This window comes from Podarcis liolepis (genome assembly GCF_965112155.1).
Source record: "Podarcis liolepis genome assembly, chromosome: 3".
NCBI lineage: Eukaryota > Metazoa > Chordata > Lepidosauria > Squamata > Lacertidae > Podarcis > Podarcis liolepis.
In genome coordinates, this window is record NC_139557.1 from 11424333 (window position 1) to 11451477 (window position 27145).

General features: G+C 45.0%; 1 protein-coding gene across 6 annotated transcripts in view; it reads left to right on the top strand.

Annotated features, from left to right (window-relative positions):
- The window catches only part of PAK5 (p21 (RAC1) activated kinase 5), a 134521-nt gene that overhangs the window by 49768 nt on the left and 57608 nt on the right, over window positions 1–27145 (top strand). For 3 of the 6 annotated variants that reach the window (XR_014524231.1, XM_083495919.1, XM_083495920.1), the window contains 2 exons: window positions 16325–16406; window positions 21669–21883. Coding sequence is in view for 4 of the 6 variants with exons in the window: in XM_083495919.1 (XP_083352045.1) it covers window positions 16325–16406; window positions 21669–21883 (297 nt within the window). In the remaining 2 variants the exon portion in view is untranslated. The remainder of the gene's footprint in view (window positions 1–16324; window positions 16407–21668; window positions 21884–27145) is intronic. The other 3 variants (XR_014524232.1, XM_083495921.1, XM_083495922.1) reach the window with 1 other exon arrangement.

The window sequence follows — 27145 nt, forward strand, 5'->3', positions numbered from 1 at the left end:
GATTCTAGAAGCCTTGCAAGATGTTTCGAAATGGCAAACCAAGTAAAACAAAAACAAAAAACAACCCAGTTGTGTGCACATTTACCAGTTTTAAGGGTACTGTTTGCACTCTCAAACAGCCATAGTTTGTTCACCTACTTTTTATGGGGTATGCACATGATGCAAGGGAGCAGGTGGCGCTGTGGTCTAAACCGCTGAGCCTCTTGGGCTTGCTGATCACAAGCTTGGTGGTTTGAATCCCCGCAACGGGGTGAGCTCCTGTTGCTCTGTCCCAGCTTCCGCCAACCCAGCAGTTCGAAAGCACACCAGTGCAAGTAGATAAATAGGTACCACTGCAATGGGAAGGTAAACAGCGTTTCTGAGCACTCTGGCTTCCGTCACGGTGTCCCGTTGTGCCAGAAGCGGTTTAGTCATGCTGGCCACATGACCCAGAAAGCTGTCTGTGGATGAATGCCGGCTCCCTTTTTTATGAATTTTTTTATTGGTTTTACAAAATTTTTAAAACAATACAATCATATAAAAAGACATACAAACACGTATAATTTCATAACCTTTTTTTCCTGAACCTTGTTTCTCAGACTCCCCCGTACCTCCCCTTTCTGCATCCCAATGTCCAAAGTTTTTTAGCAACTTCTAAATATTTCTGTCAAACCTCTGTCCTCTTAATCTTTCCTTCAGTCTAATCTTATATCACTGTAACCCTTTCTTTCTCAAAACCTCAACATTCTAACATTCATCGAGTTTATAGTAGTCCTTAAGATAAATTTTAAATTTCTTCCATTCTTCTTCCGCCGTCTCCTTCCCCTGATCGCGGATTCTGCCAGTCATCTCAGCCAGTGTCATATAGTCCATCACTTTCATCTGCCATTCTTCCAGAGTAGGTAGATCTTGTGTCTTCCAGTACTTTGCGATGAGTATTCTTGCTGCTGTCGTAGCATACATAAAGAAAATTCTATCTTTCTTTGACACCAATTGGCCGACAATGCCCAAGAGAAAGGCCTCTGGTTTTTTAGGGAAAGTACATTTAAGTACCTTTTTCATTTCATTGTATATCATATCCCAGAAAGCCTTAATCTTCGGGCACGTCCACCAAAGGTGATAGAAAGTACCTTCAATTTCTTTACATTTCCAACACTTATTGTCAGGCAGGTGATAGATTTTTGCTAGCTTGACTGGGGTCATGTACCACCTATAGATCATTTTCATGATATTTTCCTTTAAAGCATTACAGGCCGTAAAATGGTTGTGTTCCACAACCATTCCCAGTCAGCAAACATAATGTTATGACCAATGTCCTGTGCCCACTTAATCATAGCCGATTTAACTGTTTCATCTTGCGTATTCCATTTCAGCAGCAAATTGTACATTCTTGACAAGTTCTTAGTATTGGGTTCTAACAATTCAGTTTCTAGTTTTGATTTCTCCACCTGGAAGCCAATTTTCCTATCTTGTTTGTAAACCTCCATTATTTGATAATAATGGAGCCAATCACGTACTTTAGGTTTCATTTTCTCATGACTCTGTAATTTCAATTTGTCTCCATCTTGTTCCAAAATTTCCCAATACTTTGGCCATTTGGCCTCCATATTGGGCTTTTTGAATGCCTTGGCCTCCAAGGGTGACAACCATCTAGGGGTTTTATTTTCCAACAAATCTTTATATCTTATCCAAACATTATACAGTGCTTTTCTGACAATATGATTCTTAAAGGCCCTATGCACCTTAATTTTGTCATACCATAGATATGCATGCCAGCCAAATGTATTATTAAAACCTTCCAAGTCCAAAATGTCTGTATTCTCGAGGAGCATCCAGTCTTTCAGCCAGCAAAACGCTGCTGCTTCATAATACAGTTTTAAGTCCGGCAGGGCAAATCCCCCTCTTTCTTTAGCATCTGTCAGAATTTTAAATTTAATTCTGGGCTTTTTGCCGGCTCCCTTGGCCTGAAGTGAGATGAGTGCCACACCCCATAGTCACCTTTGACTGGACTTAACCGTCCGGGGTCATTTACCTATTTACCTACGCAATGCAGTCATTCTACTCCAGCTCCCATCAGCCCTAGCCAGCATGACCAAAGATCAAGGAAGATGGGATTTGTCGTCCAACAAAATCTGGAGGACTACAACTTCTTCATCTATTTTCTGCTCCCCGCCCCCCAAAATGTTTCTTTCATCCTGAGTGCTATGCGAATAACTTTCTTTTGTCTCCCTTGTATGCACATAGTGACTGATATCCTAGTGGCTTAATAAAAGTATAAAAACCATACAATGCTATAAATTACAGAGTCTTTGTCTTAGAAGAAGACAAAAGAGGGCAATTCTTTAGCATCTTTCAGGGTTTATTCTTCATGTAGTTATTCACCATGAGAAGCATCTTTGCAATATTTCAAAGCAAATTGCTGCATGTTCTCCCAAGCTTTTAATAGTAGCATCCTTCAGCATAGAACTGCGTTGAAAGCTAAAGTGCATATTGTCTGAGAAATGGTGGCAAGAATGAATATTTAAAGGCATTTTCCAAATGGGAGGAGTGCAAAGAGTGAAACGTGAAAGCTCACGGGAATTGAAAACGCAAATATTTGCAACATAAGCAATGTATAAGCATCTAATTAATATATTTAGATATAGAATGATGGAACACTGGTGCAAGGAATAATTGGAACAATCAGAGCTGGTAGTCAGAAGCATTGTCAGAACTTTACATCAGTGCAGTTTTGATGCACCAAAAGTATGGCACATAAAATGACATATCATTGGACTACTGAATGATCTGTTGAAAGGAAGGCTAACAGGAGAATCCTGCACAGGTCTACTTAGAAGTAAGTCCTATTGAGTACAAAGGACCCATTTCTAGATGTATTTCTTTAATATATTTATTAGTAGCTTTCCTCACAAAAGTAATCCAAAATGACTTAGAAAGCCTCTAAAAATGCTAAAACCAATGATAACAAATGTAACCAATAGAAGCCTAAAGTACATCTGTACAGATAAAAGACAGGTCTTACAGATCCTGTCCCACTAAAAGACGTTGCAAATATCAGAACCGCTTTAAATCAAGGGCCAAATGCCCAGGGGCGGAGTGGGGGAGGAAAGTTTTTGCTTCTTCCTGACACCTAAAATATGCTCTGCAAAAAAAAGTCCATACAAACATATTATGTATATTAGGATAAATTTGTCAATGAATTTCTGCGACCATTTCTATTTTTAAAAAGCTTTTTTTTTTCATAATACAGGAAGATAAAAGAAACTGATATAAATAAAAGCAAAAACAGAGAGAGGGTTTCTTTTTAAATAAATAAATTGCTAATTGATGTGTGTTATGTACTGAGTTGAATAGGATCCAAAAGGCAGCAATCTGATTGGTGCTAGAACAATAGGATTTAGAATGCAGCAGTCTGATTGGTCCAAAGGAGCCACCCAATCCAGCTCCAGGTGGAAGTGAATCCACAACCTGATTGGCCTACAGGAGAATCCCGGAATTAGCCAATCACGTGGGGCCCATTGTGTAAATAATGTATATAAAGCAGACCTTCTGGGGGAACTTCCATTTCCTCCTTACCACTATGAGCTGAATAAAGAGCATGAAATCCACTCTTGACTCCAAGTGTATTTCAATGTGGAAATGTAGAGAACTGAAATTAAGATTGGAAAATGAGAAACGGAGATAACCTAAATCATAAGACAATGGCAGGGCCATATCCTGCAGCAGAGAAGGGGTAGGAGAAAGCAAGGAAGGATTCTCTGTTCAGTAGAGCCCTCAGCACTTCAACATCTTCCTTGGGGTCCTCCTTTGAATGTTGAAAGCCCCAGGTGCTAGGATATGTGGCTGCTAATGGATGCCAAACATTTTATTTATTCTTTAGCAAGACTTGGGGCTTATCCACCCTTCTTCATGTCATGTAGCTTTCCCCTGGAGAAAACCTTAATTGGAGCAAATGACAATTTGGTGGGGTTTTTTTCTGGATTGACGTTCGCTCAATTTAGAGCTAAGCAGTACCGGGCAAGCATAAGTGCAAATGAGCCCTTCTGGTAGATAGTTGTTTCAGTGTTTGCCTTTCTGTACGATATTTGTACGGTGAAGTATCTTTTCTATTTGTTTGTAAGAGTCACAGTCTGAATGAATAAAAAGTTGAGATACTCTCAAGGGCAGATAGCAGCTCATCAGAGTACAGGAAGAGATAGTTGTGGATTGATGGGAGCTGCTGTGTAACAGTGAGGAACAGTTATACTAATGCTGCTCACTTTTCAATGTGCCCCGATTTTCGATTAGATGTGCCTTTGCTGCAGCTGTGTTAACCCTTTTCATGATCAGTTGGGGCCAAAAGCAAGTTTGGGCTTTGTTGCTGATCTCATCAATGAGAAAGATGGAAAATGTTTTGCGTGTCGAGGTCCCCAGGGCCACCCCAATAATTCACAAATCACACCAAATTTTTTGGTTAAGGTTTTTGCCATAATTTTGGCCACAACTTTATTAAAAATAGAAACATATGAGCGGCTGCTTAGGCATTGGTTGTGACTATCTGCCCCCACCGTGGGGGACAGACTGATTCTGCACGCCTGCGAAAATCAGAAAAGGGGAATACACTTGGGGGTAGCGACGGAGAAGGAAACCTGCCCTCAGCCCTCCCCAAATGCAGCCAGGAGCTCTTGCAGTGGCCCGAGCCCCCTTGACAGGGTGGACAAGCAATAGGTAGCCCCCGATTCCTTTAACGGAATCCCTTGCAGCAGCAGCATTAGAGGGGCAGGCACAGCCAATCCATGCCCCTCAACCAACCAAACCATAAACCAATGCCTAACCGCAACCTTACAAGTTGTGATGATTTGCTACGCAGTAGGCAAAAACCAAATGGCCCCAGCCAATCAGCCAGATGGACAAAATTCCTACCGGGCCCCTGCCCCAATGGCAGACGACCCCATGACAGGCATAGCAAGGTCAAAGCGAATAACCCTAAATGTGTGTGTGTGGGGGGGGGCAATCCGATGCATGGGCGAAAAGCGGAAGCCCTAGCCCCGTGCAAGGAGTTTTAGCATTTCTGGCTGTCAATCAACAAATGGCAACATTAACTTCTTCCCAACAACAAGGGAAGCCCAATCTCATCAGTGGCCAACAATCAATTAGCCCGTCCCACAACTTTGGAGTGCCCTGCCGGCTCCCACCGCAACACGTGCTCTCCATGAAGGAGAACACGCTTTAGCAGACAGAATATAGAGCAGGGGTCAGCAAACTTTATCAGCCGGGGGCCGGTCTACTGTCCCTCAGACCTTGTGGGGGGCTGGACTATATTTTGAAGGGGGGAAAAGAACGAATTCCTATGCCCCACAAATAACCCAGAGATGCATTTTAAATAAAAGCACACATTCTACTCATGTAAAAACACCAGGCAGGCCCCACAAATAACCCAGAGATGCATTTTAAATAAAAGCACACATTCTACTCATGTAAAAACACACTGATTCCTGGACCATCTGTGGGCCGGATTTAGAAGGCGATTGGGCCGGATCTGGCCCCTGGGCCTTAGTTTACCTACCCATGATATAGAGCTTCAAAATACAATGAAATAAGTGTGCACAATTAGAAACTCAGGAGATTCTTCTGACTAGTTAATATACGTAGGCAAACCTTTGGAGATAAAATGAAGCTTGAAAAGCCTAAATTGCAGGAGGCATGAATTTATATAATAGAGACCGGTTTCATTGCATCTCATTCAACTGGGATTGTAATAGACAATATGGATGGCACTGCCCATATGTGGCAGGAATGGTGAAACCATGATGCCTGAAGATTTGTGCAAGGGGGTTTGCCAAGACCAGCTCTACCATTAGATGTAGCAATCTTGTCTGATTGCTAACCTACTCTGTGCCTATTAAGCTAGCCTGCAGCATCACTTTTCAGATAAGTAAAAAATAGTCATTGCAATGGTCACAATCAAACCTAAAGTGCAATGAAACTCCTATACAGTGGTACCTCGCAAGACGAATGCCTCGCAAGACAAAAAACTTGCTAGACAAAAGGTTTTTCCATTTTCGATTTGCCTCGCAAGACGAATTTCCCTATGGGCTTGTTTCGCAAGACGAAAACGTCTCGCGACTTTGTTTCCTTTGTCTAAAAACAAATACATGTTTTGTTTATAAAGTTAATTTATTTTCCCTTCAATTTTTGAACTGCTCTTTACAGTATGTGTGACTTTAAAGAGCAGTTAATAAACTGTTGTTGTACCAAATTTGGCTTTGTTTGGACTTTTTTTGACCATAGGAACGCATTAATTGATTTTCAATGCATTCCTATGGGATTTCGTGATTCGCAAGACGAAAAATTCGCTAGGCGACAAAACTTGCGGAACAAATTAATTTCGTCTTGCGGGGCACCACTGTATATATATTTAAAGTATGGAACTGAATTAAAATTGAAGTGAAAATTGCCCACCACAAATCTCCAACGCAAAACAAATTTAATTCATTTTGTTTGTTTGTTTATTATTGCATTTATATCGCACGTTTCCCCCCAAGGAACTAAAGGTGACACACATGCGTCCCCCTTTCCTCTTTACAGGAACTACTTTCAGGTGTAATTTGGAGTTTTTTCAATCAATATGGCAAATCAGTAAATCTGTATTAGATCATTTCATGCACTGAGTTTACTGAATGCCCCACTAATTAACAGTCACCAAAAAACAAGTGCAACCTGGGACAATGGCCATAGCAGTTGAATTTTTATAAAAACCTGTCTGTCTAAACAGTTCTCCACCTCCTCTACCATCAGTTTGTGTTATTACGTAAGCGGATCTTCATTGTATGTAGCCTCCCCCCCAAAAAATTAAGTTTTGCCGTTCCTAAGTACAATAAACTTTAATATCAAAGGTTACACTGCCTAGATCTCATTTGATACTAAATTTTCACTGGTAGCTGAAACCAAGACCTAGATTCATCGGCTAGCAGTGAACATTTAGTGCAAAATGCTTTGACATCAACATCTCTCAACTCCAACAAAGGACAATATTTGCAGCAGGGACTAGGCAAGTTTGTATCATTGTTCTGTGCTTATCTCATGCTGAGCAGTCAGCAACCTTAAAGCAGATGAAGGGGAGGAAAATTAGAGCCTGTAGCACTCATCTGGTGTATTGAGCAGAGGCCACAGAGAGAATACTTGGAAGCAAGAGATGTTCAGAAATGGTTGCCCCCCAGATTGTTCTGTGCTTGGATGCTGTTGCGCTTTGGGAGGTGAGTGAAACAAACAAACAAAAATCAGCAGTTCTTATGCACAAATCTGTATTGGCTTGCATTTGATGTCTTGTCTGTAGATTAATTAATTTCTCAGATTCAGCAGTATTCAAGGGTCTGGTGTGCTTGCTATGTTAAGGCAAGTGAGAGCTGGTCTTGCATTTATTTATTTTTTGCTTGAGCAGGGGCCATGAGGCTTTCCTCCTGCTTAACAAGTAAGGCTTCTCAGATAGTAAAAAGTAAAGGTTGTGGCCAGCTGCTTTCTTTGTCCTCTTTAAGACTGTAGTCAAGAATAATTCCTGAAAGGCTTACAGGTGTTAACGGAGAAATCTGAGGGCTCCCTTGGACAAAAAACAAGGACACCAGCCAGGAATACCAGAGCAAAACAGCAACCAGTAGGCTTGGTCTTTATTGAAGACTGTCGCGACAGGACTCCCACCTGCCTCAAGGTGAAACAAGATGGAAGCCCTGAGCAAAAGAGAACCCAAACTTTTATTAGCTGCTAATCCTCATGTTACACCCCCCCCAACCACATCACTAATACATTATGAAAGGGGAGGTCTGGTGGCAGTAATCTGAGCATCCTGGACCCTGCCCCATGGTTCCCCTTGCCTTCCACCAAGCACCCATCAAGTGTAACAAAAGAGATATTTACATTTCCCTGTTTCCCAACCAAGTTAATCACACCCTTTTGTCTTCATCTGGGTTTGTTATTATTGGAATGGCTACCTGTCTGGCGCTCAGGCATCAGGATGCCAGGAATTAGGCAGAGGGGCTGCTGAGTAGCTGAGCTCACATGTCTATATGGATTTCTGAAGTTTTCCCAGTGAGCCAGTACACCCACCCACCCACACACCCACACACACCAGTGAATTGTTACATTTTGTATTGTGCAGCAATTTGGGTAGCGGACTGCATGTGCATGATATCTGCTGGAGGCGCAACCCCCCCCCCCAAAAAAAAACAACCTATACATAAATTCCTGCAACATAGGTAACTTTCCCTGTTGCAAGTGTCTCATAGAATTGTAGAGTTGCAAGGGACCCTGCTGCCATCTAGTTCAATTAACCTCCTGCAATGCTCAAATCTCAGCTGACGCATCCCTGACAGACAGCCGTCCAACCTCTGCTTAAGAGCCTCCAAGGAAGGAAAGTCCACAACCTCCCAGGGGAGTCCGTTCTACTGCCAAACAGCTCTTACTGTCAGAAAGGTCTTCCGGATGATTACTTGGAATCCCCTTTCTTGAGAGAGCCAGTGTGGTGTAGTGGTTAAGAGCGGTGGACTTGTAATCTGGGGAACCGGGTTTGCGTCTCCGCTCCTCCGCATGCAGCTGCTGGGTGACCTTGGGCTAGTCACACTTCTCTGAAGTCTCTCAGCCCCACTCACCTCACAGAGTGTTTGTTGTGGGGGAGGAAGGGAAAGGAGAATGTGAGCCGCTTTGAGACTCCTTCGGGTAGTGATAAAGCAGGATATAAAATCCAAACTCTTCTTCTTCTTCTTGAAACCTGAACACATTGGTTTGGGTCCTGTCCTCTGGAGCAGGAGAAAACAAGCTTCCTCCAACTTCCATGTGACAATCCATTAGATATTTGAATATAACTATCATCTCTCCTCCAGGTTAAACATACGGTTTTAAAGGATTAGGGACGTGGGTGGTGTTGTGGTCTAAATCAGTGTTTCCCAACCTTTTTTGGGCAAAGGCACACTTGTTTGATGAAAAAAATCTCGAGGCACACCACCATTACAGCCCTGTGACGTCAGCGCGCAGCGTCACTTGAGCTCCTTCTCCTGCTCGTTCAGGGCCGCAGTTGTGTAGCGTGGGTTGTCAGCACCCGGGGCAATGCAAGTAATTTGCGCCCCCTAACCCGTGGATTTGCGCCCCCTAACACTAACCCCCAGATGTTGCGCCTGGTGTGGCCGGCCCCCCCTGCACCCCCCACGCTAGGCCACTGATCCATAGCTAAAAGCAGAAGTCGACAAATGTGTCCTGTTTTTTGCTCTTCAAAATATGGCAACCCGAAGACCCCCAGGGACCGTCCAACCAGCTTAGGAAGTGTGCTCTGGTCGCGGGGGAGGAGACACGAGGCATTGCCATCCACACCTGGAATTGAGGAGGAGCTGGAAAGGTCCTTTGGTTTCACACCCAGGACCCATTTTTTCTCTCTTCTTTTGAGAAAGGGGTGGGAAACGGGATTTGGAGGGCGCATGTGTGCGCGTAGCTCTGGGCATTTCTGGACGGCGCCGGTAGCGTCTCTCCTAACCCCTCCCCACCCCGGTCTCCAGCCCCCCCCCGCCCAAAGGCTTCCCCCTACCTGGCCAAAGTTCCACCCGAAGCTGGAGATGCGGTTCGCGCTGCCCACGAAGAGGATGCCGAACTCGGAGAGGACGTATTCCTTGCGCTCAGCGCAGCGGCGCAGCTAGCCGCTCAGGGGCCCGGGGCGGCGCGCGCGTCCTGCAGCCAGGGGCGAGTGCCATGGGGGCGAGCCATGGCAGGGCGCGCTGCGTGGAGCCTCGCTGCAGCCTCCCCCTCAGCTGTAGGGAGGCTGAGGCGGTGGGCAGAGGCCAGAGCGGAGCTTGCGGGCAGTTCGCCCGCAGACGCATGGCTCAGGCACGCTGCAGGCGCCGAGGTGTGGCGCCCAGTGCCCCCCGCCTCGCCTAGCTACCAGTGGCATAGGAAGGGGTCTGCGGTGGGTGCGGGGCTGAAAGGACAGACAAGGCTCCAGCAACCACCCCCACCGCCAAGTCCGCCGGTCCTGCAATCCCTTGCACCCTGACTTGGAAGTACAGTGGTACCTCGGGTTACATACGCTTCAGGTTACAGACTCCGCTAACCCAGAAATAGTACCTCGGGAGGGGCAGAGAGCTGCGAGTGCGCCCCCCGCAGATGTTGCGCCCGGTGCGGCTGGCCCCCCTGCACCCCCCACGCTACGCCACTGCAGGGCCGGGTCGCCGCCGTGAGGGAAGGGCGCCGGGGCGCTGCTGCTGCTGCTGCTGCCGCCGCCGCTCCCGGCAGGCATGGGCCCAGCTGAGGCGGCAGCGGCTGTTGTGGTGGTGGCGGCGATAGCGGGCGGAGGAGGGGGCGGCGGCGGGGCCGAGGTGGCCGGCGGCGGCGGGGGAGGCGGCGGCGGGTGGAGCAGGAGGGCGGCCGAGGCCAGTGAGGGAGTAGGGTTGCCCGGGGCTTGAGGAGCCGTCGCCGGGAGTTGCTGCTGCTGTTGTTGCTGCTGCTGCCCGGACATGCCGGCCTCCTCCTCGTCCGTTGTCTCGCGCTCCTCCCTTTTGCGCGCGCTGCCCCGCCGCCGCCCCATTGGCCGGGTCCTGTCAGCTGATCCTGTGTTATTTCCTGTGTGTGTGTGTGAGGGGAGAATGGAGAGAGAAACCTCGGCACCACCACCGCGGAGCCGCCCCCGGCTCGACGCGGATCCTCGCCGCCGCCGCCCCGCCTCTCACCACCCGACTCGCCCGCCTCCCTCCCACGGCACACCAGGCAATCTCTCGCGGCACACTAGTGTGCCGCGGAACACCGGTTGGGAAACACTGGTCTAAATGACTGAAACTCTTGGGCTTGCCGATCAGAAGGTTTGAATGCTGCTCCAAGTCAACAGGGATAGCTAACATGGTGCCATCCAAAGGGTGTTAGACTACACCTCCTATCATCCCTGGGATGCAGGTGGCGCTGTCGTCTAAATCACTGAGCCTCTTGGGCTTGCTGATCAGAAGGTCGGCAGTTTGAATCCACACAACAGAGTGAGCTCCCGTTGCTCTGTCCCAGCTTCTGCCAAGCTAGCAGTTCGAAAGCATGCCAGTGCAAGTAGATAAATAGGCACCGCTGTGGCAGAAAGGTAAACGGCATTTCCTTGCGCTCTGGCTTCCGTCACGGTGTCCCGTTGTGCCAGAAGCGGTTTAGTCCTGCTGGCCACATGGCCCGGAAAGCTGTCTGTGGACAAACACCAGCTTCCTCAGCCTAAAAGTGAGATGAGTGCTATAACCCCATAGTTGCCTTTGACTGGACTTAACCGTCCAGGGGTCCTTCTCTCTCCCCCCTTTTTTTATACCTTTAACTTAAAGGATTCCTGGGAGGCTTATATTACTAGATCGCTCACTGTGATAATTTTACACAAGACAAAGCTGCAACTGTTTTGTTTTTTAAAAATGCAAAATAGATGCTGGTCTGGGAAAACATGCAAACTATGTTTAGCAAAGCAAGTAACTTTGCAAAGCAGTTCATTTGTAGAAGAGATAACAGGCACTTCCAAACAACCTGTTTGTTGAGCTATCACCCTGAGTTGCTTTGCAGAATGGTTAGATGACCACTGGCTATTTAAGGAGCATGTGTTCTGATTTGTATACAGGAAGATTGGGTGAGTCGTGCAAGATACAAGTTGCACCACACGTCCCAGTGCATTTCCATAACACTTTTCTTATCATAGAAAGACTAATATTTAGGGGAAGTGGGTATGTTGCACAAGACCTCCCAATCGACTTTAATTGCGCGGCTTGGATTTGTTGGTTTGCAGGATTGAATCACATCCAAAAATAGAGGCAGTCTGGAAGCACCAGTGTGAGAGTTTTCTAATTTTGCTCCATACACAAGTGTGTGTGTGTGTGTGTGTTGTAGAAGTGGGATTGGCAGGGGCACAAACACCAGCACGGGCCGTCCTAGAAGACTAATCCAATTGCATTGTTCAAGCTGTGCACCATGTAGCACAAAACATTGAATTGGCTGCATCAATATGTAAAGCACATGGCTTCTCCCCACAAGTCCTGAGAAACTGTAGCTTGCTAAGGTTGTTAGAAATCTCGCCTGAGGAAAAACTACACTTCCCAGGATTCTTTGCACGTGCTTTAGCTGTACGGCACAGATTGGCCCTATGACTTCTGGAAAGACCTGATTGAGAGATACCTCCATGAACCTTGATGTATGCTTCAAAACATTCTGTCCTGCTGCTGTAAACACATGGAAAAATAGCCTTCCATGGCATTCTGCCTTGTGGAAAGTCCCACTGACCAAAGAAATGGGAATTTGCTCTGCTCACTGTGTTTCTATGGGGAAAAAACATGGTATTTTGTCTCACTTCGATGTGACTTGAATCCTTAAAATGTTGCAGGCGGCACCGACTGCGTTGCTCATAGTATACTGCAATCAGGATTATGGAGACTGTTGTGTACATAGGATGATGCCAGATCCAGATGATTTTTATACTTCTTCTGCCCCTAGATCCACATATTCTTTGTTAGCATCACTCTATAATTTTGGTTTCATTACAGGCAGCATTCATTTCTTGGCTATTTAAGAAATGGTGCTTAATTACGATTGGCACTCTAGGAGAGATGCAGCTGAGTATAGTGGACATTTTGCAAGATGAACATCTTGGCTTGGCGTTAGAGGGCCATTGAAACCGAACAGCATTGTGCGATCCTTTCGGCTGCAATTTTGTAAATTATCCAGAACACATAGCATCAGGGTCCTCTGCAGATATAAAACCAGTGATTTCAGTGGCGCTCTGCCAATTTTCATCAGCTGGGCATCATTAATAAAGAAGATGCAGTCTGAGTAAATTTTCAAGACTTTTTTATAACAGCTTGAATGCGGGGCAAATTGATTTCACACTTCTGCTGCAACTATAAGATCTTCGTTCCAATTAGAGAAAGGCTCAATTAATGCTAATACATTTCATTAATGTAGAAATAAATTTCAGACTTTTGGTTCAGATTTTTCCCTTAGGCAACTGCAAACATGTATTCATTACTCCTCTCACCCATCTTTCTCCCCTGATAAATCACCACCATCTCTGTCCTTGACACGTCAGTATCATTGACAACATTTCCTCTTCTAATACAGACCAGAGGAAAATGGTAATTTACTTAACTGGCTCAGCAACTGTATTTTGTTATGCTGGACACAACACTGTGTAGAAACTTTGTTCTGGGGATAGCCTTTTCAAAAAGAGATGCGTGCTATTTTGTGAGTCTGCATTGGACCAGAGACTGTGGACAGACTCACACCACAGAATTAAACTGGCTTAATGATCAGTTCCTCTTCCCAGGGAACTCTGGGAATTGTAGGAATATCCTAATATTCCCAGCACTCATAGCAAACTACAGCTCCCAGGCATGGAGATGGGAGCTCAGCTGATTGAACGTTCTTTCATGCAAAAGCTTCTCTGCACACAAAAAATGAGATATCAGGGGGGCGTTTCTACTTTAACCTTTGTCCTGACATGCTAGTTTTCTCTCTGTGTGTGGTGTTGCGGAAAACTATATGGAAGAGAATTCAGTAATGCTCCTCCAGTTTATTGAGCATCCACCCTGATTTGCTTTTGCAGACACTAAGGTCCAGCACCGAGGGGCTTCTGGAGGTTCCCACACTGCGAGAAGGGAAGTTACAGGGAACCAGACAGAGGGCCTTCTTGGTAGAGGCACCCGCCCTATGGAATGCCCTCCCACCAGATGTCAAAAAAATAAACAACTATCTGACTTTTAGAAGACATCTGAAGGCAGTCCTGCTTCGGGAAGCTTTTAATATTTGATGAATTATTGTATTTAAATATTTTGCTGGAAGCTGCCCAGAGTGGCTGGGGAAACCCAGCCAGATGGGCGGAGTATTATTATTATTATTATTATTATTATTATTATTATTATTATTATTATTTTATTGCAAAGCTTACACAGAGGGTTCTGGTCATTCCTGAGCATTCATTCTGATTTGCAACTAGCATTCATCTTGAATTCATCCTTGTGTGGCAGCAGCAGAGCATTGTAATCAGAGCCGTCTTTCCCATAGGGCTTAGTGGTGCATCGCGCCAGAGCGCAGGCCTCTCAGGGGAGCCCCAGCAAGTGGGGTAGCTGTGCGGCTTTGCCGGCGGCCTCCCCTTTCCCTGCACACCCGCCAGCTGCACCCCACCAACCATATGGCTGGTGGGTGTGCAGCTAGCCTCCCAAGCCTCCGCAGGAGGAAAGCGATCCTTGCAGAGGCTTAGGATGGAAGCTGCGCCCCGCCTTCTATATGGCTGGCATGCATGCAGCTTCCTTCCCAAGTCTCTGCGGGGATTGCTCTCCCACAGTGGCATGGAGGAGAGTTGCGCCTCCGATGGCTGGCAGTGCACAGATTCACTCCCCCCCTCCCCGCACACTATCCATGGTAATTTGGGGGTGCTGGGCTGATATTTGCACTCCAGCGCCACATCTGCGAAAGATAACCCTGATTGTAATCCACTTTATTTGTGCTAAACAACTTCTATAGTCGTATAGGCTAGTCCATTAGGGCAAATCCAATGCCCCACCCAGCTGCTTGCTTTCATATTCCATCTGGCCCAGAAGGTGGCACTGAATGTCAGTGTCCTCCTCCTTAGTCCAGAGGAGGGCAACCAAAATGGTCAAAGGCCTGGAAACGATGCCTTATAAGGAACGGCTAAGGGAGCTGGGCATGTTTAGCCTGGAGAAGAGGAGGTTAAGGGGTGATATGATAGCCATGTTCAAATATATAAAAGGATGTCACATAGAGGAGGGAGAAAGGTTGTTTTCTGCTGCTCCAGAGAAGCGGACACGGAGCAATGGATCCAAATTACAAGAAAGAAGATTCCACCTAAACATTAGGAGGAACTTCCTGACAGTAAGAGCTGTTCGACAGTGGAATTTGCTGCCAAGGAGTGTGGTGGAGTCTCCTTCTTTGGAGGTCTTTAAGCAGAGGCTTGACAACCATACGTCAGGAGTGCTCTGATGGTGTTTCCTGCTTGGCAGGGGGTTGGACTCGATGGCCCTTGTGGTCTCTTCCAACTCTATGATTCTATGATTCTATGATTAGTCTCAGAGCTACCATGATTGAACTCAGTGAGGAGGAGAATGGGGGGAGAGCTAGAATTGGTTGGGTCTGCCTGCCATTGGCTCCGCCTCAGCCTACTGTTGACCTCCCTTCCCTCTGCCTAATAATAATAATAATAATAATAATAATAATAATAATAATATATTACTTATGCCCCACCCATCTGGCTGGGTTTCCCCAGCCACTCTGGGCAACTCCCAACAGAAAATTAAAAACACAATAGAATATCAAACATTAAAAACTTCCTGATACAGGGCTACCTTCAAATGTCTTCTAAAAGACTGATAGTTGTTTATTTCCTTGACATCTGATGGGAGGGCATTCCACAGGGTAGGTGCCACTACCGAGAAGGCCCTCTACCTGCAAGTCCCAAGAGGTATCGTTCACAACTTGAAGCCCTCCAGAAAAACATTGGAAGTCTGGAGATGACCCAAGTCCCCGCCTACAGTCTGAAGTGGTCCAAGCGCAGATATGGGTTGGACACATGAGTGAGAACAAGGCCTACTTTATACTGGTGTGCAGGGGCAGAGGAAGGGGGCACAGGTACCATCCTGGGGAAGGAGTGACATCATCGTGGGCGGCCGCCTCCCCCTCGGGATGCTCGAGTTGGCAGGCGCCGCCACATTGAGATGACGCTCGCACTGGCAGGCACCTACCCAGTTGGGACGATAGCTCACATGGGCGAGCGCCTACCACTTGGGACTCTCGCACGTGCGACATGCCACACCCCCACGTGCGACATGCCACACCCCCACGTGTGGCATGCCACGCCCCCACCGCCCTTCCTCCACAACTGCTGGTGTGATTCCCCTGGAGTGGTGGTTCCATGTTTACTGGATACCATTGGCATGCTTTCCCTCCTGCCTTGGCTACTCAGTTGCTTCATTGGTGTTGATTTGTGTCACGTAGTGGGACAAATGACTACTGGGAGAATAAGAGAGCCAGGAGGCTCACAGCATGTGGGGAATTGGAAACCAGAGTACTGTTGTGAGCAGCACCTGACCCTTCACTGGCTGTCAGCCAGGAAGCTAATACAGGGCTCACTTTTTCCCAGCGAGTGCTGTTTTAGAGGCTCTGTAATGTCAGCTGATGCATGAAAGTAGCAAATACAAAAGTGGCTTTCATTGTGCGGGAGGCGGTGGAACATTGTTCCTCAAATGACAACAGTGTTTCTCTAGTTACCCTTTGCCAGCGTTTACTATTTCTGTACAAGCCCACATTGTCTTTGATGGTGTGTGTGTTTTTTTTTATTTTATTTAGTTTTATTTATTTCATTGTGCATCTCTATTAGATGTTTCTCATGGGCCAACCATCCCAAGAAACCCTGCTGTGCTGTGGTGTGACCAGTGAAGGCATTTTCGACAATAAACAAGGTATTGTGTGCTTTGGAAGAAGCATTGACAATGGCAAAGCCCAGATGGCTTGGAACCATTTCAATGTTTTCTTCTTGCTGTATTAGTGCATAGATTTCAATAGTGGTGGTGGCTGCGGGGCGGGAATGGCCAACTCAGAAGACATTTGGAGCATAGCTGGGAACATCGACCGAACTCAAAACAGGATGCACTGCAGCCATTTGCAGAGGGTCTTCATGTATGCACATGAACATGGAAGGAGATGGATTGTCCTTTCTGGTCCTCACCAAAACCATCACATATTTGAGGTGCTGTATGCATCTAAACCAAAGGAGGCATTTGTCTTTGTGCTAAGGCAGGTTTTTCCAAACTTGGGCCTGTAGCTGTTTTTGGACTACAACTTCCACCACCCCTAGCTAGCAATTTGTGGAAATATGCAGTTTTCTGAATTTTGTGACGCAGTTCTCCAGCCAAGTTGAAAGCACCTACTGGGGTAAAATGTGCATTAAAATGCATGCACACTAGTGAACACTACATGCAAAAATGCATTTTATCTCGGGAAACTGCTTAGCAATAAGGTGTATATTAGGCTGCAGTACATACAAAATGTGTATTAGGAGAGATGTTCGCTAAAATGCAGATTAGTTTTCCTGAGGACTTTTAAAATCATCATCATCACAAACTGATGTGGTAATATGGAGAGCTGAACTTAAGATGGGGGAAATGATAACCCAAAATTGACAGATTCTCCCACCCCTAAAAAAGGTAAAATGTAAAGGACCCCTGGACAGTTAAGTCCAGTCAAAGGCGACTATGGGGTTGCACTGCTCATCTCGCTTTCAGGCCGAGGGATCCGCCGTTTGTCCACAGATAGCTTTCTGGGTCATGTGGCCAGCATGACTAAACCGCTTCTGGCACAATGGGAAACCATGATGGAAACCAGAGCGTATGGAAATGCTGTTTACCTTCCTGCCACAGCGGTACCTATTTATCTACTTGTACTGGTGTGCTTTCGAAATGCTAGGTTGGCAGGAGCTGGGACAGAGCAACAGGAGCTCATCCCGTCATGCGGATTCAAACCACTGACCTTCTGATTGGCAAGCCCAAGAGACTCAGTGGTTTAGACCACAGCGCCACCCGCTCCCCTACTCTACCAACACCATGTGGCATACATAGGAAATTTCCCCTTATATCAGAATCTCAAGTCAAACAGTGAACAAAGTGGTTAGTGTGGGTGTGTTTTCAGAAGTAAGGAACATACTGAAAAATGTTTAAGCCTTGAAACTGAAAGGTCTATATTTAAGTCATGTTTTACCTGTGCGAACACATTGACATATAACCCTGCAGCTATGTACTATCCCCTTTCACTTTTAAAGATTTCTTCCTGCTGTTATCCCAGCATGCACGACCTTGCTGTAAAATACTACAGACTTATTTAAACTGGCAAGTAAATCAGTCTGTTTCGGATGTAATAGTATTAAGTTATGGGTGTGCAACGTATTACTTGTGAAATACAGTGCAATTTACAATATTGTACAGAAATAATATCACCTATTACAGTTAATTAAGCAGTGACAGGTTTATAGAGTGCTGGAAGGTAGAATTCAGTTTAGATTGGGGTTCTTTCCCCCTTATTATTGCTGTGAGCCAAAGACAAATTGCAATGCATTAACAGAACTGGTACCATTGGTTTTTACCTGGCTCTACTTTTTCAGGGTTGTATGGTGTCAGTCAGCTGATGGTATGAATTCCATCAACAGAACTTGGAAGGCTTGTGGGACCCTTCAGGGCAGACTGGGGGGCAGGGACTGTAGGTGGAGGGTGAATCCCCCAAAATTGCTTCCCTCTCCATTCCACTGACTTTCAGTCACTTTCAGCTGAGCGACACTGTTGGTTGGATACAACCTTCAGAACAGTTTATCTCCTAGATAGAAAATGACTGATCACACTGCTGAGTTGCTTAAGCTGCTTTTGCATACACCTGAGTCAGCTTTGGCCTACTGAATGATGTGGAACAAATCAGGGTGGGCAGAGCTCCATGCCAATACACTTCATGAGCCAATCGCTCAGTGAACTACAGTGCTCAAGGGTGAAGTCTATAGTAATGGCTAGTAGAAAACCATTCATCGTTCAGCCCGGACACTGAGGTCCAGCTCCGAGGGCCTTCTGGCTGTTCCCTCCCTGCGAGGTTACAGGGAACCAGGCAGAGGGCCTTTTCAGTAGTGGCACCCGCCCTGTGGAATGCCCTCCCATCAGATGTCAAATAAATAAACAACTATCTGACTTTTAGAAGACATCTGAAGGCAACCCTGTTTAGGGAAGTTTTTAACGTTTGATGTTTTATCGTGTTTTAATATTCTGTTGGGAGCCTCCCAGAGTGGCTGGTGAAACTCAGCCATATGGGTGGGATATATTATTATTATTATTATTATTATTATTATTATTATTATTATTATTATTATTATTATTATTATTATTTTATTCATGCCTGTGCTCAGGTGGGTCTGCTAGCCTCTGAAGTGAATTAAGACTAAATGCTAACTAGGATTGCTTTATTGTTTTCTGTATTTTACCAAAGTTTTACCCAGAAGAGATATTAATTAGGAAATATAAGGGGAAATTAGCAAGGTGTAATAACAAATAATCAGACAGCATCTAATGAAGACTTTGCAAGGTATAGCAGAATAATCCTTTGCATGTTTCCTCATAATCATCCCATGGAGTTTTGTAGTGCTTAATCCCAAGGTATTCTTCTTCTTCTTCTTTGGTGATCACTCGTAGCTGAGTAAGATTGTCTTCCGTAAACAAGGTTTTAACAATGAGTCCATAAGTGACTGTGGAGGCCAATTCGATGCAATGCATGGAACTGCATTGTAAGGCAGGAATTTTGCAGGAACCCATTTTTAGGCTGCAATCCTAAGCATACTCACCAGAGTGTAAGTCTGATTGAATTTAGAGGGATTTACACCTAAGTAAACATGCTTGGGATTGTACCATGTGCCATTCATAGTTGTTGGGTTTTTTAAACCAAATCTGCAGGGTTTATGACACCATATTTATATGGAATTTCTTGGGATGTTTTTCAAGCAGCTTTTGCTTAAAGCTCCAAGATCCTGTAGGTTGCATCCCCACCCCCTCCAGATCATCTGAATTACTTTCTTCTGTGCAGCAAAAAGAAAGGGGTTTTAAAGGAAAGTTCACTGGAATTCTCCACTGCTTTGTTTAATACAACAGCGGGTGCGTTGTATCTTAGGTGTCATTTAATGCTTGTATTCCAAAGGAAAATACTAAGATTGGATGGATGGATTGGCAGGTTGATTGGATTTGTCCACTGCGTGCTTCTTGCTGACATGATCTGCTTCAATGCACACCGTGACCTAGCTCACAGTTTCGACTATAATTAATTCAATGCCCTTTCCCCAATCAGGCAATTAGGGCTCAGACCCACAATCGGAGAGCACGGGAGGAAAGCAATCAGATTATCACTTTGCTACACAGCAGGTCAACTCAAGCTTCATTCCGATATGCTTGGAGGATTATTCAAATTGTCCCTTAACATACCCAAGAACTCTGTTTAAAAAGCAGCTAGCCAAGGGGCGGCTAACTGAGTAAATGAGACCATTGAGGTTGAAGGATCCGAAACAATCAAAACTAAATAAATATTTCCGCGTGATGTTTCTCCTTGGAGTCTGTAACAACCTGATGGCAGTAAAGTCTACAGAATTCTGAGTGGCTGAAAATGAATGTGCTCGTATGATTTAAATTTAGAATTTCTGTCTCTCTGGTGGCCTTTTTTTCCTGTTTGGCATACTGTGTGTAGGAACCCATACTTCTGTATATAGGTAAAGGTAAAGGGACCCCTGACCATTAGGTCCAGTCGTGGCCGACTCTGGGGTTGCGACGCTCATCTCGCTTTATTGGCCGAGGGAGCCGGCGTACAACTTCCAGGTCATGTGGCCAGCATGACTAAGCTGCTTCTGGCAAACCAGAGCAGCACATGGAAATGCCGTTTACCTTCCCGCCAGAGTGGTACCTATTTATTTACTTGCACTTTGAGGTGCTTTCGAACTGCTAGGTTGGCAGGAGCAGGGACTGAGCAACGGGAGCTCACCCCGTTGTAGGGATTCGAACCACTGACCTTCTGATCAGCAAGTCCTAGGCTCTGTGGTTTAACCCACAGTGCCACCCGCGTCCCACTTCTGTATATACTGTAGATGAAATGGTTGGTGGCTGATGCAGATGACATTTCTTTTTAATATATATAATAAAGCAGTTACAAAAGATGGAAGATAAGAATTCAGAAGCTAAAAAGGCAAGGGGATTAAGAGAAAGGTCTTCATACATTGACAGAAGGCCATCAGAAAGGGGATCAAATTCGCTTCCTTAAGGAAGAGAGTTCCATAGCCTGAGCGCAACCTTCCCGCCACCGTTTAATATAATTCAGTGTATCTTCTTTAGATATTGATCATAGTGGTTACAATCATGGGCAGTGTCAGAGGGTTGACTGGGGAGGGGGGCAAACAAGGAGCTTGCCTCCCATTTACCCCCATTGCTGTCATTAACTTATCCTGATTTCTTTTTCGTTCCAAAGTCTTAACATGAAGGACAGAACACATCCACCCACTTTGCCGTTTCTCTCTCTCTCTCTCTCTCTCTCTCTCTCTCTCTCTCTGTGTGTGTGTGTGTGTTTTTCCCCTGGTGCTGCCACTAGTTACAATCTCAATTTAACAGATGGGGACAAGTTGTAGAATAAGGGGGATTGCCTTTCCTCGGGTTCACTAAACATGACAACCTGTCATTATCTCCCCCAGGTTGGGGTAGCTTGCTCTGAGGTCACAGAAGGAAGCCTGCAATCCAAAATCCTTTAACTGGAGATGCCCTTAAACCCAAGACGAGCATGAAAACATGGGCTGGACCATTGATTTCAATGGGTCTTATCTGATCATCACTAACACTGAATATTGCCCATATACTCTGAACTCAATGAAACCATTCTTTTTGGCTGTTCTCCTGGTGTGAAAACAATTTGTTGCAAAATGTCTTTCAGATATTTTAATATTGCTACCTTAAATTCTGGTGCTGTCCATAATTCAGATTTCTCCACAAAGAGCCTGGCGGCACCTGAAAGGCTTGGCGTTTTTACACGACATCATACACATTCTATCATAGGCATGGAGCCTTATCAATTTCTCGTTTTCAACCGTTTCACCCAGCATGGCAAATTATGCTTGAATGACTTAAAACATTTCAGCGCCAGGGTAATATTCTCCTTTGTCCTCACAGGTTTTTCCACCATGTTTGGAAAGAAAAAGAAAAAGCTTGAAATTTCCGGCCCTTCAAATTTTGAACACAGGGTACACACTGGGTTTGATCACAGAGAACAGAAGTTCACCGGACTACCTCAACAGTGGCACAGTTTGCTAGCGGACACAGCAAACAGGCCGAAGCCTATGGTGGATCCTTCATGCATTACTCCAATCCAACTTGCTCCAATGAAGGTAAGCAGATTATATTGAAATAGAAATATTTTATTGTCACTTGTACAACTTGTATACAGTGAGATTACATGAGCACCCTCCACTCAGCTCTCTTAGTCTTAATTCCCCTCATTTACTGACACACACACACACACCTCGAAAGTTAGTTGCCCTGTTGTTATCTTTTCATTCAGCAGCCTAATAGCGCACGGATAGGAGCTGTTCTTTACCCTATTGGTGCAACTAATCATGCTTCTATATCTTCTGCCTGAGGGCAGGAGATCAAGAAAGTGCGGGCCAGGGTGTGAATCATCCCTGAGAATTTTCCTCACTCTCCTGAGGCAATGTTCTTCCACGATGTCATCCAGTGGATTCACGGGACAGCCCATAATATCTTGTGCTGTATTCACCACCCTCTGTAGGCACTTCCTATTAGTTGATGTCAAACCAGCATACCACACCGTGAGGCAGTATGAAAGGACACTTTCTATTGTTGACTGGTAGAAGGAAATCATCAAATGTTGATTGACACCGTTCTTTTGCAATATTCTGAGATGGAGTCTGTGTTGGGCTTTCTTAATCACCTAGGTTGTATTGATTTTCCAAGTAAGGTCTTCACTGAGATAAACTCCTAGGAATTTAAAGGAAGAGACTCTCTCCACATAGCCCTCTCCTATGTACAGCAGGGTTAGTTCTCTTCTCTGCACCCCAACACATACATATTAGTGGAAACTGTGTGAAATGTCCTTCAGAGAGCTTGCCCATTTCTGTTGCAGAACAAAAGGGCAGATTCTCTCTTGAGAAAATACCTGAATAGCCACCACAGACGTATGTCAATTGGTTATGCAAAAATTGCAATCTTAAATGAATGTTGCTTTGCAATACAGTGGACGCTCGGGTTTCGAACGTGATCCATGCAGGAGGCACGTTCGCAACCCACAGTGCCGCGTCTGCGCATGCGCTGGTTGCGATTTGGTGCTTCTGCACATGTGCAAGTGCCGAAACCCAGAAGTAACCCATTCTGGTACTTCCGGGTTTCGGCACATCCGTAACCTGAAAACGCATAACCCGAAGCATCTGTAACCCGAGGTATGACTGTACACAGAAATGGACGAGCGATGGAACCTCTATGGCTGCTTAATGGAACCAACTAAAACAAAGAAAACTCCTAAGTTTGGAGGGCAAGTTTCAACACAGGAGAGAAAAGTGTGAGTTTCCAGTTCACAACGCAACCAAAAGCATATTTTCAAATTAGGGTTTGAGAATTCAGTTCAGCAGGAACACCAGAGACATCCCGAAACCAGTGGCGTAGCGTGGGGGGTGCAGGGGGGCGGCCGCACCGGGTGCAACATCTGGGGGTTAGGGGGCGCAAATCCACGGGTTAGGGGGCGCAAATCCACAGGTTATTGGGCGCAAATTACTTGCCTTGCCCCGGGTGCTGACAACCCACGCTACGCCACTGCCCGAAACCAACATGGCAGACTTCCCCCAAAGTCCACATAGCCATTGATCAGAAGTCGGCAGCTTTCGAGCACCATGGTTCAGCTGAGGATACACAAAAAGAGTAATGTTCTTCTGAAGCCCAGGCTAACGTCATGTGTATACAGGACCATAAAATAGACCTTGTTGTCATCCTCAGTTTTGCACCGTCCCCTCCAGCAAGAGTAAAGCAGGTTTTCTCCTTGTGCCCTGTTTGTTGTAGATTATTTGCTGTGTATCAGTTTATCCTTTCAAATCGATATTCTTCACAGTTATTTTTAACAAGCCGTCTCTGAGCAAAAAGTTGTTTCTTGGTTAAGATAAAGCAGAAATCAATGCTTGCTTCCTCCACCCCCTGCTTTCTCACCCAATCATCCTAGCTACTCACAAAGCAGTAAGCTGGGAGGCTTGAAAACAGTGTTCTTTAAATAAATCCACGAGGACTTTGGAGTTCAGTTTGAAGTCAGATTGCATTTTCTTACGCAGAGATGGATGGATATCAGTTATATATTTTAATGAAACCATGTAGAAAATTTAACAGCAAATATTCGCAATTCCAGTTGTCAGGACTGTCTGCTTGTTGTCATTTGCTTTGGTTTTTTCTTTTTCTGTCCAAACTTCTAAAGCTTTGCATGTAAAAAATATTAGAGCCAACTGGATCAGACCAAAGGCCTAACTGCTCCTTGCCTGCTGTCTCCAGGATCATATTGAGATTCACACTGCCTCTTACAGCGGAGGAAGAATTCGCTCCGCGAATTCACCTAATCCTCTGAAAGCCACCCAGAATGGTGGCCATCGCTTTTCCTTAATGGAAAAAGGACACACACACCCCGACACACACAGGTTTTTTCCATCACCCTCTTGCCCTCTCCTCACGCTGCATTGTTGCAGGCTCAAGAGATTCATGCAATGCGATCCTATGAATGAAGGGAGATCACAGTGTATCCTAATGCCGCCTTTAAATATGCCAAATTCTATTAGAGCTTTGGATTGAAAGAAAGGAATATCTTGAAGCAGAGAAAGGGGTCTCATGTAAGGTAAGTTTACCTGCATTGTAGGATCTTGAGGTTTTGCTGTCATCTAGTGGCCATGTTCTTTATTGTTCAGATTTGTGTCACCTAGGAGTGGACAATATACTATTGTGTGCTGGTGAGGGAAAGAGTCCTTTATCCAATTTCCTTTGAATTCGTTTTCTGTTCGGGCACCACAGAGACCTTGCTAAGACATTATGCTGCAGACATTATGCTGAACTCAGTGCAGCAACAGTGGCGGTGAGAGGAGGAATGTGACTTAGCTTCAAGAAATGAACCCCCACAGAAAAACCACTGGCCCAAACTAAATATCCTTAGTATTTGTTCTTTCATCACCCACCTTCTTTCTTTTTTTGTATTTTTTGTATTTTTATTTTGTACTTTTCCAGTTTATACATTTCACTAATTTTACAATCATTTTGACATTTTAAAACTTGACTTCCTCCCCACTCTTTCTACGGCTCCTTAAATTTATTTTCAATATCTTCTGCATATCCAAATTAAACTAATTTGCTCATTTATTCATCTTCTTTAAATTTATACTCTTATAAAACTGCAGGTTATCACAATAATCCTGCCAATGTTTTTATCTGTTTATAATTTATCTGTATACATTCAATAAACCATTTCCATTCTTTTACAAAAAATAAAAAATTGTTACCTTCATTTCTTATTCTTTCGATAAGTTCTGCCATTTCTGCATACTTCGTAAGTTTTTGTATCCATCCTTCCTTTGCTGGGACGACTTCTGCTTCTTTCCATTTGGGGCCAGTAACATTCTTGCCACTGTAGTCGAATACATGAATAAGTTTCTATACATTTTAGGTAGTTCTGTCCCTATGATTCCCACTTCTTTCTTTCTAGAGTAAATCTGGATCTGATATGTGCTTATACTTGCAGTCACACTGAGTCATGGAATTTGTAGTCTGCATAGAAAGACTCTCGTTCTCATTAAATCCCCCCCCCCCCGTGGGGGGGCACAGTGCAAACCAAGATGGTGGTGGATATCCTAAATGCATAAAATCAAATAAACACTATTGGGTTAAACCACTGAGCCTAGGACTTGCTAATCAGAAGGTTGGTGGTTCGAATCCCCGCAACGGGGTGAGCTCCTATTGCTCAGTCCCTGCTCCTGCCAACCTAGCAGTTCAAAAGCACGTCAAGTGCAAGTAGATAAATAGGTACCGCTCCAGCGGGAAGGTAAACGGCGTTTCTGTGTGCTGCTCTGCTTCGCCAGAAGCGGCTTAGTCATGCTGGCCACATGACCCGGAAGTTGTACGCCGGCTCCCTTGGTGAATAAAGTGAGATGGGTGCCACAACCCCAGAGTTGATCACGACTGGACCTAATGGTCAGGGGTCCCTTTACCTTTACTTATGCATTGAATGTATTTAAAGTATGGCACCCTATCAAAGAAGCAGACTGTGCAAATGTTACAGGAAAGCTGCACAGTTGCAACATTCTTTCTGCTCCGCTCCAACCAGTTGCACACTACATCATGGGCCTTGCAAGTTTTAAAGCTGTGTAACTATAGAGCCATTGCTGGGTTTGCATATTTTGTTCAATGCTGGGCTTCAGTGAGGGATTTGCAGTGAAGCTCTTTCACTTCCCTTCACACTGCTGACAGTGAGAGAATAGACAAGCGTACTGGGAAGTAGAGATTAAAAACATAAAATGAACCATTTGGGCAAAAACAATGGAATTCCATGATATGATATGATGTCAGCGGGTACCAAAGGATTTAAATAGCATGAGAATGTGGAATGTGTTTTTTGTCTTGAAAACACACAAGTAGCTATTGTGTGAGTGTGAGCAATGGGTTTAATGCAGGCAATTGGATATAACCACATCTTCTGACTTGAATGGACCACTACAAAGTCTGGTAGAAGCTCCCACCCCCCCTCCTAAAGGCCCTATGCTGTATATATCTTATAGAAAGACTGCTCTTGCAGAGCTATCTGGAAATGGTGTTAATCTGCCACCTAGTGCCAATGGATAAAACTGCCAATGAAATAAGGTGAGTTAAAAACAGCTGTCTTTTGGCATCTTAAATACTAGCAGATTTATTGCCGCATAAGCTTTTATGGACCATCTTGCATTATGAACTATATTGCAATACATGCACACACTGATCTTAAATTGTTGCCACAAAATTGAAAAGGTGAACTATTTGATGGTCTTTGGGGCTCCCAGATTGCAACAACCAGACCTTAAAAGCTTATACAGTGGTACCTCCGGTTAAGTACTTAATTCGTTCCGGAGGTCCGTTCTTAACCTGAAACTGTTCTTAACCTGAAGCACCATTTTAGCTAATGGGGCCTCCTGCTGCCACTACGCCACCGGAGCACGATTTCTGTTCTCATCCTGAAGCAAAGTTCTTAACCTGAAGCACTATTTCTGGGTTAGTGGAGTGTGTAACCTGAAGCATATGTAACCTGAAGCTTCTGTAACCTGAGGTACCACTGTATGCCGCAGTAAATCTATGAGGGTGATAGCCAACAGTTGTCTTACTCAGAGAAGACCCATTGAAATCAGTGGACTCAAATAACACAGTTGGCTGTCACTCTTCATTTTAAGGTATCATAGAATTGGAAGGGACTCTGCGGATCATCTGGTCCAATCCCCTGCAAAAGCAGGAATATGCAGCTGTCCCATGCTAAAATCAAACTGCAAGCTTAGCATTATCAGCACCACGCTCTAACCAACTGAGCTATCCAGATACATGAATCAGTGTTGCTGTCACTGTTGCTTTGCTACAAAACAGCAGACTAGGTG